This window comes from Melozone crissalis, unplaced genomic scaffold (genome assembly GCF_028551555.1).
Source record: "Melozone crissalis strain CALT ecotype California unplaced genomic scaffold, PUWL_Pcris_2 ptg000042l_1, whole genome shotgun sequence".
Lineage (NCBI taxonomy): Eukaryota > Metazoa > Chordata > Aves > Passeriformes > Passerellidae > Melozone > Melozone crissalis.
In genome coordinates, this window is record NW_026535820.1 from 22787215 (window position 1) to 22806567 (window position 19353).

At 41.4% G+C, this 19353-nt stretch overlaps 1 protein-coding gene across 1 annotated transcript in view; it reads left to right on the top strand.

Annotated features, from left to right (window-relative positions):
* The first annotated feature begins 9913 nt into the window (after positions 1 to 9913).
* The window catches only part of GNAL (G protein subunit alpha L), a 180092-nt gene continuing 170652 nt past the window's right edge, over positions 9914 to 19353 (top strand). Inside the window, exon 1 of the mRNA XM_054284575.1 lies at positions 9914 to 10379. Within this exon, the coding sequence (XP_054140550.1) occupies positions 9914 to 10379 (466 nt within the window). The remainder of the gene's footprint in view (positions 10380 to 19353) is intronic.

Below are 19353 nucleotides of genomic sequence, written 5' to 3' on the forward strand. Positions count from 1 at the left end.
TGACTATCCCCTTTGGAGTCTATGACCATCTGTTTTTCCCAGAAGCAGGGGAGATAGTGAATTAGAGTGCTTTTCCAACATCAACACTTCTAAAACTCTTGATGCCTGTAGTTTCAAGTTCCAAAGAGAACAACATAATTCTAATAAAGTTGCTGACTACAGTGATTGGCAAGTGCACAGAATCTTCAGCTGCAAAAAGAAGTCTATCATTGCCACAGAGGCACAGAAAAACAACCTCCCTCAGATAACTCAGACAAACTTTAATTTGCAACCAAAACCAAGGCCAAAACAAACAAGAGGGATACCAATGATATGCAACAAGTTAGCAGTTTGGCATGCCACTTGGAATATTGTCACTGCACGGACACAGAAGAGATGATCCAAAGCACACACACAGTCACTCACACACGAGGGGGGTCACTCACCTGGGGTACCCAGAAGCTCAGTTTGCCCCTCCCAGAGGGTTAAAGAATCACTCAGGGGTATCCAGCAGTAAAACAGACACTCAGGAAGGAGAGGCATTGTATGGGTGAGGGCACTCAATCCCAGGAAGTTTCCTTGGGTAGCATCCCATCCCAAGGGCAGAGCTTCCCCTCACTGAACTACTGCTCCCATGAAAACCATATCCAGTGCTGGCAGGTACCTGTTTGCAGTCCAGAGAAGCGCTGTGAAGCTGGTGAAGAGTCTGGAGCACGTGTCTTATTATGAGCAGCTGAGGGAGCTGGGGTTGTTTTACCTGGAGAAAAGTAGGCTCAGGGAAGACCTTATTGCTCTCCACAGCTACCCAAAAGGTTGTAGCGAGCTGGGGGCTGGCTTCCTTGTCCCACGTAACAAGTCATAGGACAAGAGGGTATGGACAAGTTGCACCAGGAGAGGGTTAAATCCTTTGCTGAAAGGATGGTCAGGCTTTGAAACAGGCTGCCCAAGGAAGTAGTTGAGTCACCAATCCCGGAAGCACTAAAAAAATGCATAGATGTGGCACTTGAGGACAAGGCTTCGTGGTGAACATGACAGTGTTGGGTTAATGGTTGGGTTTGATGACTTTTAGAAGTCTCTTCCAACCCTAATGACCCTGTAGTTCCATAGCCTGGTTGTGTCAAGGCTCGTGGTCATACCTGGTAATGGCCCAGAAATTTTTCTGGACCGAGGCTTCTCATGGGGACCCTGCCTGCTCACCAAAAGTCCTGCCTTCTCCATTCCTGCTGCTGGGTGAGGACAGGGCAGGGAAGTGGAGGTTCTGGTGTGTGTGCCACAGCCATGGAGGGGTGCTGCAAGGGCAGAAATACTGGCACCAAAGGCTGGCAGCCACCACATATTGGCTGGGGGCAAAAGTTGGGGTGGATGTGCACCTGCCACAGTCACAGGTGTGAGACCCTGTCCCAAGGCTGCCTCTGAGCCCTGAGGGCTCTGTGAAGAGTTACAAACTTGTTTGAACTTCAGATCTTGCCGTCATGCCCAAGCACAGCCATGAAGAGACATCAAACAAGCCTGGCCAATCCATGCTATCCATTCAAACAGCTGGGCAGCTTCAGAAACATATCCTAGAGGCAGGAGGGGCAGAAAAGCCCTAGCCCCATTTCTGCCTACATAATCCAGGCAGCAGATCAGCAGATGGTGGAGTCTTTGCTCCCCAACTGTGTTTTTAACAGCCAGATTCTACCTTGCTACCAGGAAAAATAAGGTAATAATCATAACCTATTTTTTCAACCCATATTAATAATTAATAAAGAAAATAAATGCGTTTGACAAGTAGAATACTTTCCACCTGAAACTGATACATGCAATACCTTCACTAACATCTCAGGAAACTCTCTTGGGGTTTTTTGTAATGTTCACAGTTGAAAGCTGGCTTGGCTACTTGTGACTATTATAGAAAAGAAAATTCTTGTGATAGCACACCATGGCTGTGAAAGCCACGATGCAAGAAATAAAACGGTGAGTCCTGCCCATGTAAGTACCACACTTTTCACCCACCTTTTCCTCCCTGCACACCCTGGTTTCAGAGTGTTGACAGCCTCATGACCTGCATGGTCCTGGAGAAGAGAACAGTGCTGAAAGCTGTGCACTCTGCACTAAGAACAAAGCCAGGCCTCTTTTAGAGAAGAACAGCTGAATTCTACATTTGCATTTACAAAACATTAAGAATGTCACTAAGACAATTTATCCATGAATAATGGAATAAGTTTTTGCAGGTTACTACTGCAAGACCCAACCAAAATAATGGTTAATTAAATCTATCTATCTCAAGCTGGACCTGAAGTTCCTCAAAACGGCCACTAGAGGAAAACTAATGAACAGAAAGCAGAAGTCCATTGTTATACAATTGAGAGACTCTGTCGCTGCACTGTTTTTTAACATACCTTAAATGAAATCAGATGGCAGCTACCTGACACTGTCAAGTAAAGCAGAGTGAAATTCAGGTATAACTTTTGTATTCTTGAAATCTGCCTGGTATTTCTACTCAAAGAAGAGAATGAAGGCTAAAAGGAGAGAAAAGCAGAAGATGAAGAAAGCAGATGATCCTCTCTGTTTACATTTTGTGAGGAGAGGAAAGCTTGTGTCACTCTAGATTTTGGGATTAGCATAAAGCTGCTTGAAAGGAACAGTCTCTCCCTAGCAAAGAGAAATCTCGAGGTATTTAAACTTCTCTGCTGTGTCAGTCCTGAGAACTGTGGGAAGGCTGCTGAGAATTCAGGTTCCAAATTTATTTCCTTGATAATGAATCAAAACTGAATAAGAGTAAGACAAGGGAAGAAAGGAATGGGAAAGTTTCTTCTATGTTAATTAAATTAAATTAGTCTTGGGGATCTAGAAAACACAGGACTAAGAAATTACTGTTATAATTATAAAAATTGCTCTGGGGTTTCCACTATTGAATGGATTTCTCAGTAAAAATAAATAATAATCAATTTCACTAGTCATAAAAATCCAAGAAGATTTTTCTCATCTTCTGTTAAAACTACTTCAATATTTTTAACCTAAGACAAACATCATGTCAACATATTTTTATAAAGTCTGCTCTTAATTTAATATTCTTTCCTGCTTTTTCTCTTTGATTTCTACAATAAGCACTGATTAATTCTTTCCTATTTTCATTGCTTTCCCGAGTGTAAGCTATTTCAGTCCTGTTAAGTGGCTAGTCTTGGAAGGAACTGTCAATCCTGATGTAGCCTAATTTAATTTTTTGATTGAGTATTCTGATTTTAACAATTCTGTCAATATTCACAAAAAAATGCACTGCAGAAAATAATTATTTTGTAAGCCAAATTTTGTCATCGATTCCTGCATATTTTGTTGTTCTCTCCTTGTATTAGCTTCCAAAATTCACATTTGAACTACAACACCCAGAATTACCTTCCAAACAGCACTTTTCCATTATTTTATTATTCAGCATATTTTTACATGGATTCTCAGTTGAAATAGAAAGAATAATTTGCTTACTATTAAAATGAAAGTTAAAGTTTTTATGATGACCTACGTGTGGGCCTCAGCTCATCTGTTTTCTGTTCTCTAGCCTTAATTTAGTTTTTGCATTTAAGCAATAATCTAAAAGGATCTTCTAAAATAAAAAAAAATTTTCCAGTTATTCAGAAGATTCTAGAAGTCCCTTTTGCTTGCTAAGACTTTTTTTACAGATCTGCTGGCTGTTCACATCAAGAGCTGAGAGTCTCCAAAACAAACAGCTTAGTCTGGAGAAGTTGTTTGTGTGAAGTTGAAGACTGCATCGTGATGAATATTTATATGGAAATGAATTGAGGTTGCACAGATAAAGCATGCTTCCCTGACTTAAAAGAAATTCGGTATGCGATTGATACATACATTATTCACACGCAAAATAGGAACAGAATCTTTTAATAGAAGTGTTCCCGAAGCCATGTCCTTTCCCTCTGCCTAGATCAGGTCTGTAGCGAGTAGGACTCTTCCTTGCTGTAAAAGCAAGCTGAGATGGCTTTTTGCTCTGTATTTCAGATTGTGCAAGTCACATTTTAAGAGTGTCACAATTTAGTCAGATTCGATCAGATTTTCTCAAAGCAAAAACCCCTGCTCAGAGTGCAAAAAATATTACAAACCCCTGATTCGACACCATGGGTCAGCAGTTGTTAAAGAAATCTTTACAAAGATATTTTAAAGAGATCATTAGGAGCCTTGTAAGTTTATTGTTCAAACTCCTTTAGAAGTAGCAACAAACTAAACTAACATGCTACAGAGACAGCAGTAGCTATGCCTCCACAACAGTGTATGTTATGTGGTAACACTGCTATACAAAAACTTCAATTTTATTTGTTTTCCTATCACTCTTTCCTTCCCTGCTTTATGCAGTACCACAGAAAACTACTTTATCCCACAATTTGCATTATAAATCTCTTTCTAACTGTTTTCTTACTTCATTTGCTCAGAACCTAGTTTTCCAGCAAGCTGACCTACTTTATCTTATTTTTGGTACTTGCAGTAAATTCCCTTAAGCTTGTCTACTCTGACATTGCTTAAAATGTCTTCTATATCCTGGTAATCACTTCTCTTAAAGCAAAAAGATCTACCATGACTGATACAAGAATGATAATCTGTTGGTCCTTCTGAAATCCAGCAAGATGCTTTTACATTGCAACAGTGTTTTTTTCTCATTAAACTCTTTGTGAAAATGGCTGAGGTATTTTGGAAGGTAAACCAAACAAAAATATTCATCCTGAGACAGATTTCAGCAGGTGCTGCAATTTAGCTGAAATCCCATCTTCATACAGTTTTAAGCAAGGAAAAAATAATGTCTAATAATGGGAGATACAAGGCAACTTTACTACTGGTGTCACTAATGGCTTGATTTTAACAAACTTCTATCAGTTTTTTCAGCAGGATATTTTATAGAGGATGCTTTAAGAGCTGCTAAATTGTTTACAGTATTTACATGGAAGGAGCTTTCCAAAAGAAGTGGTAGATGGTTTTACTGCTATCATGCTCAGATATGACAAGGTGCAAAAAATACCATGGTGATGAGTGAGAGATGATTTGATAAAATTAGGTTGGAATCACTGTTGCTCTACAACTATTACAGTTGTAGCTGAATTCCCACTATAAGGCTTGGTTTTTTCCCCCTTTAAAAATCTTCAAGCAACCAGTAAAAGTGGCATGTAAAATCTGTGGGGAAGGTTAAAGTTCTGTGAAAACAGAGTGGGGGGCAGGGAGAGAGTTTGTATCTGTGTCTCTGTGTGTAGGATGGATGGGTTATAAATCCTGCAATGTCCTGTAAAGAAGGCCAAGGGAAATTACACAGTTTTCTGTCTTTTCAGTGGTCTTCTGTCTTTCGACAAATTGAGGCTGAGAGGAGATCAGGACACTCATCTAATCTCTGGACATTTCACATAGAGATTTGTCATTGTAGCTGTGCTTACTAGCAAGTTTTCTATCAGCAGCAAAGGTTTCAGCTTTTAGAGAGAAAAGCATATATCAAGGAGGAGTATTTTCCTCTTCCTGTATACCTGCAATGATACAGCAGGGCAGCACAGGCACACTAGTGTTTATTGTAAACTGTAAGAACAAGGATAACAGTACTTATCGCACAAGAAGCAAGCAGATTTTTGACAAGTGTCTATCAAAGAAGATAAGAGATACTCATTATCTGATGGCATTTGGGTAAATCCAAGACCCTTTATCCATGAGGGATATTAATCTCAACAGGAGTTTTGAAAATATCTAGTTGTTGTTATGGCACATGCCTTTCTAGTTTGTTTTTTTTTTTTTCCTTCTAGCATATTGCTTTCCTCTTTAATAAACCCAAAAATCTTGCAGCATTTTTCACTAATCATCACTGAGGCTCTGAAAAATCTCAAGGAAAATATGTCAAAACTGTTTAGCGATAATATCCCACTGCAGGTTCTGAATTCATAGTTTCTGAATTCATAGCAATATTCTAAGATACAGAAAAACAATATGGCAAAGCTGTAGTCAGAATATGGACAAACTCATTCACCACTACAGTGATTTATCAGAGGAAAAAGAACATAAACAAATGTCCAGCCCCAGAACAGCTTCTCCTTGCCTTTAAGATCCTTGCCTGATCAAAATTCTTACAGATTCATTTAGCTGGAGTCCCTTCAATTACCACACAGTTATATTTTCAAGGCAACTACATTTACTATATTTGTTTTGGTTTGATGACAAACACTCATTTCTTGGTTAAAACCTGGAACATTGTATAAATCCCAAAAAGTCATATCCTGTTGATAAATATTGTTAAATCAAAATTATTATATAACTAGGAAAATAATACAATTTATTTTCATATGAGTTTTCAAGAAATGCATATCTTGCACTTCTTTTCAATAAACAGTAAAGACATATCTTCTTAGGAATAATATTTATAGATTTTCTTACTTGACTTGTATTGCTCCTTGAAGTGAATAAAGCCATCTCATGGACCTACCCAGCTCCTGCATATGACTGGATACCTTCTCTAATTAGTTATTTCTTCCATAGAACTATACACGGAAAGCAAAATAAAGAAGAAACAGTTTAGAGTGGTTGACTAGAAGTGCATATTCAAAGGTATTTATTTATTAATCATCCCCACAATTAAAAAAAAATGTGGATGGACTAGAGAAGGTCCCAAGAAAGGCCAAAAAGATAATCCAAAGGCTGCAGAACCTACCCTGTAGGCAGATTGAGAGTTAGATCTTTTCTCTGTGGAGAAGGCTCAGGAGTGACCTTCTCTTCTCCTTGGAAAATAGAATGCTGAAGTGAAACCTCATCACGGTATCCCTGTATTTAAAGGGTGGTCACAAAGACAAGAGAGACATTTGTAGCCACAAGAAGCTATGGGGAGAAGACAAGAGGCCATGAATGCAAGTTGCACCAGGAAATGTTTTATTTCAATGCAAGAAATAATTTTTTACAGGGGGAGCAACCATTCACTAGAACAACCTTGCCAGGGGCATGGTAGAGTCTCCACTGCTGGAGGTTTTCAAGATGCAGCTAGACAGGGTATAAGGTGATCCCATTTAGGCTGCCTTTCCCATGAAAGGTCAGACCAAAAGAAATTCTGAGGATCCCTTCTCCAGAGAACAGTCCTGAGCTGTTCTATGATCCTATTATTCTAATTTCACTTAACACAATGACACTTGCAGCTAATTAGTGCTACTGAAAAACTGAGCCTGTCATTAAGTCCTGGTTTGGATGACTAACCTTTGAAAATTCCATGAAAGATTCTTCAAAGAGTATTCAGATCAGAAAATTGCACCATACTGACTTTTTCCCTTTAAATTCTTGAAAATCTCAGTCCATGGTAATCCGGAAATAGTGATGATCACTATTCCTCTGGGGAAGAGAGAAGACAGGCTGCTTATTGTTCTTTATTAGAAGTTCTAAGAAAAGAATTATGGAAGCCTCTCAAGACACAGTGTGCTCTTGTAGGTCACTGAAGGATCTTTCAGTGAACATACTTTGTGTGCCACTTCATAAGGCAGAGCATTTATTTCAGTGTTTGGCAGAGTGGTCAGTTCTTTTAAAGATTCTAACTAGACATAGTTGTTAATACACGAGCTGCTATTTCAAAATTACTTATAAAGCATGGGATTTTACAGCGCCATTTTTTTACAGTGCCAGGTCTCTTTTCTGATTGTGAATATATCATTCACCTTCCCTGTTACTCACTCACTGAGCACACACTGTACATGCCCAGAAGCACTTTAGCACAAGAAATTTTACCTGATCTGAACTCATTTGGCCAGGTTATGGCACTTCTTCTACTATTTGGAAAGCAGTTCATGGTTCTGCAAATGCTGTTGTATGCATTGAGCTCTAAGGATCACCTTCACAAAACAAAGTATGTCCATCAACATTTGGACCCCAAATATTAAATCCCTAACTTTTGCCATTACTTGGCTTTTGCTTGTAGTTGGATTTTTCTCATGGTTTTATTTTATAATTTGATGAGTAGCAAATTCTCCGATGTGATCCAATTACACCAGAAATTATACAGCTACTAATCCCAGGATCCCAGCTAGCCAGTCCATTTAGATTCCTCTTGTCCAAATTCCTGTTTGTTTTCAGCCAGAAGCTGAAATCTTTCATTCCCAACCTAAGAAATATTGTATCCTTATGGTCCATAAAGATTTTGAGCCGGGGCAGAGAAGCTCTGCAAAAATGGTGAAACATCCTCTGCTGTGATGTAACTGCTTACATGTTTTGCAAGAGGATTGCAACCAGGACACTATAGGGTCAGGTATTAAAACAGACAATAGAAGCAAAAGCTATGGGGTGGTTTCTTGGAGCCACAGCATCAGCCAAAGCTCAGTTGGTGAGCATTTTGAAGGGTATAAGAGAACAACATCTAGAGTGTGCTGGATCCTCCTAATATTTTCAGAGGCAAAATTTCCTTTGTGTGGTGAAATTACAGACAGTTGATACTTTCAGTTAAAAGGAATCTATTTATTTTATGCCTGTGTAGGGTGTTGGGGATTTTTTTCCAGTGAATGTTAACACACAACTCACTGCTTTGTAAATACATATTTCATAGGATATTTGTCAAACTGTTTGACATAAATAGATCTGTCACAAAACCAATTCTGTTTCCCATAAGCAGGAACTAAAAACTGCATTCAATTTGCTTTAATTCATTAATTGTAAAGAAGTCTAAGAATTTTACCTCCCTCCATTTCTTCATACCACATTATATAAACAGTGGCATCTATTAACAGAGTATTGGTCACTGTAAAAAATAGGAGACAAAATCAGTGACCTAATACAACAGGTCATTGCAGAATCCAAAGAGATGCAGCATGAAGATGTTCATGAACACATCAAGGTTACTGAAGTTAGAGTCTCTAAATTATGCTAAGGTACATGTCAGTCGTAATAGTGAACACATGACATGACCTTTGCTTTAAGATTCAGAGACCCACTTTCATCCACTAGCCACGTGTTCCTGAAAAAGGACTGCTGAGACTATGAAGAACACGGAGATGCATGAGGCAGAAGGAGAGCCTATTTGAGACACATTCCAAGTAACTTGAATTTTTCCAGGTCTTCTCTTGAGAAGAGCTGCCACCGCCTTGGAACTGGGTTTCTAGCACCAGCCTTTCCTCCACAACCCACAGCAGCACGCTGCTGGAGTACTACTGCTGCCAACACTGACTGAGACAGCGAGCAAACCCCAACATTGCCTATTATTTTCTCCTACCGTCGCACCCAAAGCCTTCCTCCCACGGCATCCTTAGTCAGCGCGTGGGCGCGGAGCCGCATGTGTGTGCACAGGGCTCAGAACCGCGTTGTGGCTGTGAGGAGGATGCCAGGCTGCCGGGGGCTGCCTCGGTCTCTCCGGGGCCGCTGTCACCGTGCGGGGTCCCCCTCAGTGAGAGGCCTCCGCCTCGGCCTCTCCCCCAGGATGCCGGGGGAGACGGTGCCTGTCAGGGGCATAGCCCTGCAGGGCTAGGGCTGCGTGCAGCTCTCGGGGCTCGCACAGGCGGTACGGCGGCCCTTCCAGGCAGGGAGGAAACAAGGAGTGCGGGAGGAAGCAAGGAGGGCGGGTGGCGTGGGGGGGCGAGGGTCTCCGGGCAGGGCGCGGAGCGGGAGTTCCGGAGACCCCGGCCCCGTCGGGCGGGCCGGGCGGGGGGCGGGGGGCTGCGCTCCGTGTGCGCCTGTGTGCCGGCGCGGCGCCCCCGCCCTTCCCCCGGCGGCGCTGCGCGGTGGGCTGGCGCTGGGGTATTTACGGTAACGTGGACCCGGCGGTGGCAGCTCGGTCGGTGTCAGGTGATCGGCGCCGAGGAGCCGCCGCCACAGCTCGGGAGGAAGATGCAAGATGGCCCAGCGGGGCCGTGAGGGGCTCCGCGGCGCCCCTTCCCCGCCCGCCGCCTGCCCGGCCGGCGGGAAGCGCTGAGGCCAGCGCCGCCGCGCCACAGCCCGTCCCCGGCGGGGGCACCGAGCCATGGGGCTCTGCTACAGCCTGCGCCCGCGGCTCTTCGGCGACGCCGGCGGCGGCGGCTCCATCTCCAGCGCCGGCGCCGCCTCGGAGCCCGAAGCGCCGGCGGAGCCTCACGCCGCCCCGCAGCCGCAGCCTCTCGGCGTCCCGCTCCGGCCCGGCGGTAAGCCCGGCGGGGAGACGGACGGGCCGCCGCTGCTGCTGCTGCAGAACGGCGGCGGCGGCAATGGGGCGGCCCCCGAGCGGCAGCCGGCGCTGCCCAAGGCCGGCGGCCCCGGCCTTGGCGGCGGGGGGAAGGCGGCGCGGCAGCAGGCGCTGCACCAGCCGCCGGCGCTCCAGCGGACCTGGGAGAAGCTGCGCCTGGAGGAGCGGGAGGCGGAGAAGGAGGCGAGGAAAGTCAGTAAGAGCATCGACCGGGCGCTCAAGGAGCAGAAGCGGGAGTACAAGCAGACGCACCGCCTGCTGCTGCTCGGTACGTGTGTGTATGTCTGTCTGTCTGTGCGGGGGTGTGCCGAGGCGGGCAGGTGCCCCGCGGGACTCCCCGGCAGCGCCCCCTCCCCGGCTTCCCCTGTTTTCCTTGGGCACCCTCCATCCCTCCTTTGTCTCCCCGCTGCCCCCCCCCCCCGGCCCTGCCCTGCCCTGCCCTCCCGCCCCCCGGTCGTGCCCGTGCCCGGGCTCTCCCCCAGACAGGTTTACACCTTCTTTTCCCTTCCTCCTCCCCGCGGTCTCTCCTCCCCGCTTCTGGCGCTGGCAGCGGTTTTGCAATGGGGAACACGATCGGCGCTCGTCGGGCGAGGGCGAGCGGCTCCACCCAGGCGGGCGGGCGGGAGCGATGCGGATGGGGGAGCAGCGGGGTCTGCCCGGCCGGAGGAGCCGGGCCCGGGCCGGGGCTGCCCCGTCGCCCGCGGCGGGAACTTCGCTCGGCGCCCTCGCAACGCGGAAACGTTAACGGAAAAAAAAAAAAATAAAAATAATAACAGTTTTTTTAAAGCACGGTAGAAAGGAGGAAAAATGGCCATGCGTGCATGAGGTGTGTGTAGCCTGTGGATGGTCCTTCTGTGCCGCGTGTAAGCAGGGATGGTTTAATGAGGAGCGGCTTGAGGCTCCTAAATGAGAGGAGTGGTGATGAGTAATAGGCTCCTTATTTAAAGAAGCAGTGAGCGGAGTAAGGGGAAATAGGAGGGTGTAGATATGTACATTTCTCAGGCATCGCTTCTACTACAAGATGTGTTCTTCAGCTGCAGGCTCAGATTTTTTAGGGACGATTTGCCAGCTTTTGTCCCCCCTTCTCTGAGGTGCTACGTGCGGTCTGCTGTTGCCACTGCTCTTTCTAAGCATTAGTTAATAGTCCTCTCCGGAGGATTTGTACCAGCTGATACATTTACAGTATGAAAACCACAGGGGTATCTAATACAAGCATCTCATTTCCTGCAGGAAACAGAACAGTCATACTGCAGGGCTTTTTTTTTTATGGTCTGAGCAGAGGGCTTATTTGGCCTCTTAGCTGTGCTCATAAATATCTGTTTTCTGTTAGCATGAAAATACTGTTTCGCTTTGGCGTTAGCTTCTTTGCCTGGTCTCGTAAAGTTGCGTGGCACAGAGTTTTGGTGCTTATCTAAGTGCATTCCAGATTTGGGGTAGTCTTTACATCCTTCTTTATAAAAACTCTGTTTCTGTTTTACTGGATTCCTTCATTCCTCTTGGTGTGTAAGGGGAGGAGAAAATATGAAATACAGCAGTGGACAAAAGGTATGCCAGAACTGTAGTGCTCAGTTTCCAAAAAAACAAATAAAGGGCTTTATTATTACCCATAAAATACCAACTTGTAGGATATTAGTGCAGCTGGTAGAAAGGAAGGAGGAAGAAGACGTAATTTGTGCTGTATAGAATTATTAGTAGTAGTAGTAGTGGTAAAATGTTTCTTCTGATTCTTGAACTGTTGCAGTGATTAACTCTTTAATACACCTGTTTTAATGAAATATTGAAAATGTTAATTTTTTTTTCTTCCTGAAGCATCTGTGCATGTGTTTTGGCTAGTATGGCTGCAAGAAAGCAGAGATCCCATTTGGTGGCCTTCCTCTGGAGAGCATTGTCATTGAACAAAAGAATTCTAACAAGTAGATACTGTGTGTAGTCTATAACATAGGTGGTTGTCATAGTAAACCAGAGCTGTAAACAGCTGTGCAGAAACAATGACATTTGAAAAATAAATCATCTCTGACCTTTGGCTCCCTAAAAGAAATTCAACACTCCTAAGACTCCCTGTGTTGAATTTTTTAAAAAATCATTGTCAAAATAAAAAAAGAGACCCTTGATCTCTGTTTTGCTGGGAGGAAATGTTGGATTATTGTTTCAGTCCTTGCAGATCAGGGCCTGACTTAAATGTTTCATTTGGACGTAGGGAGAGCTGCAGGTGCTTTGTATTGTTTTTGAAAGTAGTGGAAATGCTGCTGTAGATAATGGGAAATTATTTAGAATAGGGAAGGCTTTATTTGTCAGAGAAGGAGTAAACCAAAACTGCATTGCACAAGGTAATAGGTTTCAGTCTTGCACAGAGGAAAAGACTTAAAATGTACACAAAGGTCTTTTAGAATAAAGAATATTACCAGCCTGATATTTTATAGCATTTCAAGTTGTAAATTACTGGATCCCTGCCCCTAAGGTCTGCCTGGCAGAGTGAACCTGAAAAGCGTACCTTTGCTAGAGAGAGGAGGAATATTTCTGTACATCAACATGGAGGAAATGCACAGCAGAGGCGAAATGGTGAATGCAGTGACAGCAGAGCACCGTCACAGAACAAACAAAGTTGAGCAACAGCGTTGGCGTGGGCTTTGTGTTTCTTTTTTTAAACACAAGTTTGTAAATAATAGCCTCGTTTTGGCTTGTCCTTGTATATGTCGTACATTTACTGGGGCAAGTTTAGAGGATATTATTGAAATTTGAGAGAAAAATACAGTGTATATTTTAAGGAGCTACCATTAGATATCAAAAGGGTATGCAAATAAATGCACTAATGTAAGAATACTAAGTAAGTAGTATATTAGAAGAGAAGCTTATAAATGTTTGAAAATGACCTTTCCTTAAAAGCACACTTACTCTTTTATTATGTCAGATGAAAACAATCAGCTTAGTGATGAGCTGTGCATATCAGTTACCAGGATATTATGAAGTCTCAAAGGCTTTTCATAGTGTGTGTTGGTAAATACCTCTCAGAGAGCCTGTTCTTGCCTGTTACAGCTTACCCCAACCAGTGTCTCGTGGTGCACGTGATGTTTTGACACTCTCCCCTAACCTACATTCGGGAGCACTTAATGTGTTTTGTCATAACCAGTGATTGTGAAAGGGAGGGTGTGCAGTAAGTGCTCAGATCAGCTCTCAGTCTGTGCCTCTCCCATAAATAGGTGCGTAGGTATCAGGTGGCTGTAGCTGGGATGCTGAGGCTTTACTGGTGCACTGGAGTAACAGGAGACATGGTTTGGGTCCATTTGTTTTTCTTCTTCTGAAAGAAGAACCCACATAAAATGGAAACTGGCTTTCCATCACAGCTGACTGTTTCTTGCTTAATATCCACTTTAAAAATACAATAAATTGATTATTGAATTATTGGTTATGTATTATTTGTAGAGGGGTTTATTTCCATTTCTTTTTATAAGGGTACAGATGAACACTTAGGTGCTTTTACTAACCCTGTGATGAGGTGGCATTTCTTAGGGTGCTTTTACTAACCCTGAGATGAAGTGGTGGGTTTTTTAAAGCATATTTATTTACTGAACATATTTGCAGGGCTTGGTCAGAGTTTCGTCGCTTTGGTTTCTGTCTTGTTTTCTGTTTGGTCCTTTTTTCTGCAGAATTGCAGCCACCTCTTCTGCAAGACTGCTTTAGCTGCTGATTTCCTAGAAACTGTAGAAACATTACAAATCACTTTGTAGAAGCAATTTACATTCTCATTTGCTGTCTCACATTTTAAACTATTTTGTGAGTAAGTGAGGTGAAGGGGAATTGGCTCTAAACAGTGTGTTAGCCATTGTGGTATAATTAAGGCTCATGTAATGTTGAAGTAAGCTATAAACTGAATTTTTTTTTCCCAGATAGCTGTTGTCTTCTAACCTCTGACTCCTATTTTTCCCATTTACCCTCACTCCTGGTTGCTAGCCTAACTTTGAATGACTTTCTCAAGCAGAACACATTCTTTTACACTTCCCTGCTAAATTGAAACTGAAAGTGGTCTGAGTAAAAGCTTTTCTGTTCAACAGAAACTGAAAGTGATGATATAGGGATGAAGGGAGAGGAAAAAGAAATAGTGATTTTCTTCACTTAAAAGGTACTGGAACTACTTACGTGATATTTAAGTACTGACTTGATAGTGAAATTTAGATATGTTTAGTGATGTTCATGTACAAAAGTATAGAAAACATACCAAAAAACGTAGTTTCTCTGAATTGATGGAAATCAAACACAAAGATGCCTTGTCAAGCTTGGGAAACTCCTACACAGGAGAGCCTAGAAAGCTCAGAAGTGTGCAACAAGAGTAATGAGTTTTTTTCTTTTCCTAACCATGCACCAAATTACTTTTGTCAGAAATGAATTTTTTGTGCAAAGAGAGTTTCTGTGGCTTTTAGACTGAAATTGCAGTCTCATATATGTTCTGCATCAGAAATCCTGAAGTTCATCATACATCCTCAAGCCCATTTTAAATCTTAAACCTAATGAATTTTATTTTGAAAATAATTTTAACTTTTATATGGTGTCAACTCCTGCTTTTTGATAGATACCTGAATATAGTTTAGCTTGATGTGGTGATACCTTCCTTGTGTCTGCATAAGGTTGAATGCTTGAGGTGTTTTTCTGTTACCACCAGAGAGGACTCCTACCCTGGTCTGTAAGGGAGCTTGGCATATTTAGGATCCTTACAGCCAGCTATTTCTAATATGGAGATAATGCACAGATAATTGGTCGGAACACAGATCTTCAGGACTTTGAAATCCTGGGCTGCAAATACTGATCAATGTAATAATGCAAAAGCGTTTTATAATCCCTAATATTTTGCATAATTTACAATGTCTTTTCAAAAGCTCTTCTGCTTTTGTTGTAACTTCACAAGAAGTGGGATATGCACTCCTTGCACAGGAGGAAACCAGTAGGCAGGAGTCATCAGGATATTTGGGATCAGTGCTTAACTTCGGGGGAGGTCTAAGTGTACTGAAAACAATCCCTGACTTGCAATCCTTAGCTTTTCTTTCTCTGTAAAATAAAAATTAATTAGATTTAGACCATAGTTATGTGTTTTAACTTATTTCCATTCTTTGATTGATTTTGCTTATCTTGAATCACTTGATATTTAAGAGTAAACAACTAAATCATTTTTCCCAGTGTTAAGTGTAGTAATACTGGGATGCTTTAGGTGCTGTGGAAGGGTGGGTTCTGCAGCTGTTAACTAGAACTTTTGGTCATTAGGCAAGTTTTGTGTATCAGTGTGTATTCCATGAATCTTCTTGGAATGCAATGTCTTAGCTAAGCAAACTTTGGAAGTATGTTATGTCATGTTAAGGTCCCATTACCACTACAGCTTTTGACTGCTGAAAATTCGAGGAGTAGATAAAACTCCTAGATTTTAACTTTTGCTTTCCCTTCTCCCCCCAAACAGTTTAGAAGAAGTGTATTGCTACTATGTTCATCCCTTTCCGCTGCCCAACCCACACCCCCAATTGCTTTTTCTTTCATTTTTGACAGTGCGCCTACAAATTTGGGGAAGCACATAATGGTGGGGGTTTGTCCTACAGTCATGGCTTCCCTCAACTTTTTCATGTCAGGTACCATTTGAGCTTGTAAAGTTGAATTAAAATTTTTTAAAGTTTTTTGTTTGTTTGTTTGTTCTTTGGTTTTTGCTTTTTATAAGCAGCAGTCTGTCCAAGCTGTGGCAGAAACCTGGCCTGCCTTCTGCTCACCAAGTTCAACTTTTTTGATAGTTATGTTCTAGAAACATTTTGCCTTTGCTGAGTGGTTTGGAAATGATTCTTCTCTGTGGATTCTTGAATAGCAGTAGAGAAACAAGATGGCATAAATAAGATAACAGAGGTATTGCTTATTCTCACGTAAAAGGGATAGAATCTTATGATTTATGCAGGATCTGGAGGAAATGCAGCCTTGTATCTGGCCTGTGCACATCCTATTTACGCTTTTTCCAAGAGTGGATGAGCATGTTAAGTACACTGACTAGTATATTTCATATTATCCCTGTAGCACTGTATGAATGTACATTTGAAACTCCTGTGTCTTGTGATTTCTCTGCACATGAATATTAAATTACAGTTTAATAACTTAAAGCCTTGTGGAATAAGCTCTAGGGAGAAAGAAATGTGTGCTGTTGTGTTGACCAGAATAGGTAAAAACTCCTTAAGAAAGGATTTATTATTTTCTTTTTCTGTGTTCTTGTGCAGAAGATGAAAAAATCTGAGAAAAAACTGCCAAATAATGTCTGTAACATAAGGTGTAACATCAATCACCTGTAGTGGAACATCTAGGCTGATAAGATCCCTTTGAAGTAAAACTTGAATTGTGTCCTCAGAATCTGGTATTTTATGTTTCTTTGGTTTTAAACTTAGGTTTGAAGAATTATGAATTCCACTTATGTTTAAGGTAATGTTAGGTTTCGAGAATAATAAATTTGTCCTTTTGAAAATACTGTTACTGTAGTAAGTCAGCTCCAGGTAGAATTATAAATTGTATGCTTTTATCTGTATTTTAGAGAATTTACATCCTGTGGGAACGACATGCATTTTGCAGCTTAAAGCTGTTTAAAAGTAGAAGGGGTTTTTTTTGTCTTTAAAAGTATTTAAAATAAAAAGGAAAAAAAAAAAGAAAAGTTTTGCACTTTTTCTATGATACACTATACACTTTTAACAGTTTCTTTTAAGAGGACTTCATTCCTTTAAAGGGCAAAAAGAAAGTTCTTCTCAGCGGTCCATCCAAGCAAATTATCTAGTTGGTCTTCAGAAAATGAGACCATTCCTTCTGTGATTTGGGTTAGTGCATGCAATGGAGATAAGTAGCAGGCTGAAAAACATGTGTAATAAAAACACAACAATAATTGAATTCTCATTCTCTATGGGTATCGTTTCCTCAGCCTCTTTTTCTTAATTTGAAAGTCTATACTTTTTGATACATGTAATTTACTCTGTGTTTAATTTGTATCTGTAGATTAAAATGGAAAAGGAACAGTTGTATTTTTCCATCATGAAGAGTGAAGGTTATGTTAACCTGCCAGAAGTGTGAACACAGATCCTTAGTATTGTGTGCAAGTGTAATTTATATTAAGCAACTTAATCTTTTCTTGAAAACTGTTGTGAGTGTTGCTGAGACATTGCCAACTCTGCTATGCTGCAACTCTGTGAACTACAGGGAATTTATCATTCTGTATCTTGGAGTAAATGCAGAATGCACTTCATGGTGTTAGGCAGTGCCTTCTTCAGAATCATTTTGATTTTCACATGTGGAGGACAAAACTACAGCAAAAGCAAGGTGGTTTTTTTCCTTAAGTGAAAGCACTCTTTCCAGGTTCATGCTTGAATTGATTTTGTGTGTTGATTGTAGAATCATTTGCTATTCCAAATGATATTTTTTCAGATAGAGGTGTGCTCATTTGTCTTGTCTTACAAGACCTTGAGTGTGCACGTGGCCACTCAAGGTCTTAAAAAAAAACTGAGGTGATTGCTCTGGAGTCCAGGTGAATAAACCAATCACAGAATCTGTGGTTGGATTATGTCCTGGCATGTCTCATAGCCTTCAGCCTTCATAAGCACAGGGCAAGTGTAATGGATTCTGTAACAAGATTGCTTTTTTCATTGTTTGACTCTCTAGACGTCTGAATTACAAAACAGACTTGTGGTGTTATCTTCTGCCTGTTCTGAGCTTCCTGTGTTTGTCTAATTCACTGTCTAGCACAGATAGGAACATGATATTAAGCTCTTCTACCATGTCAGCCATTGCCAAGATGTATATAAGTTTTATGTTCTTTTTTAAACTATAAACCTAAAATATAGAAGAAGAATATAATAATTTGTATAAAGGACATACACAGAATTAAGCACTTCATAATCTGAAAAGATATGATTAAAGAGTTTGGGGGAGGTTTTGGGTTTTTTTGATTTTTCTAAGGTTTTGGTAGGGTTTGGTTTGTGTGCCTTTTTTTTTAAATCAAATTTTTAGATAGGTAAAAGGACTAAGTGGCAAGATGCTGTGGAAGGTATTTACATCTCATAATGTGTCTGCTTTAATTTAATTTAGTCATTTCATCACCTAATACTAAAAACTGAATAAATTTTAAAATTCCTTGATGTGTGGGAGACATTCTTCTGCTTCAGCTGTGCTAAAGAACCTCATAGTGCATTGTCAGTCTGGTACTGTTACGTGTGGTGCTGTACAAGCTGGTCATGTATGAAGAACCAGGAAAATGGCATGAAGGACAGGCTATGATTTAAGAGGGCTTTCAGATCCTTTTATTCATTGGGTCTACTAACTTGTGAGCATGGCTGAAGGCAGAAGAGTAGCTGTTCACTTGTTTTGCTTTTATCCCTTAAAAATATTTCCATGAATGAAAACAGATGGGAACTACAGGACAATAATTCTGGTTTAGTTTGGGTAGTTGATCTTCCTTTGATTTAACATTTTGAAAGATGAACAGAAATCGCAAATTCTTTAGAGTATTTTCTCACGCTCAGGATGGGGTGAGTGGAACAAAAATACCCAACCAGCCAAGAAACCACCCATCTGTCATGTGAATTCTGATAGCTTTGTTTTGTTTAACAGAGTTGTGCTTCAAATTCATATTAACCTGGACTGTCCCTGCAGATGAAATAGCACTGAGAGGGGAACAGAGGCTTTTGACACGTAGAGAAAGACTGGATAACAAGCTGTATTTAAATAACTGCGAATGCATCATTCCTTTTGGAAATACATTTTTCTTCTTAATTTTGGGAATATTTTCATTCTTTCTGTGGTTCTTCAGTGTTGGAAATTATTTCTTTTGCCTTAATGGAAGACTAATAGAGAAACACTAGAGTCGAGTTTGATGTTGTGCTTCCTGACATCTTGCTTCCAGATCAGGAGTCATATCAGTCCCTCTTCCTTGAAGTTCCTTGCGTGCTCCAAGTGCATAAGTCTGTTATTCCAAATTCCATTGCTGCTCCCTCAGGTTTTCTTATTCTGTTCAGTGTGACATCTGAGTTCATGAGCTTATTTGTTCAGTAGTGTCTTTCCAACTTGGTTACTATTGAAACAGTACAGTTGGTGCCTTGTTCATTTTAGATTTTGGGTTTTTCTAAAATGGGTAAACTGCAATAATATTTTAGAGGGCCGCATATTCACTCTGAGGGCCTTCTTCTTCTTAACTCCGTGCATAGAGGTAAAAATGTTTGCTCAGCAGAGGTGAGGGGAAAAGAACAAAAATC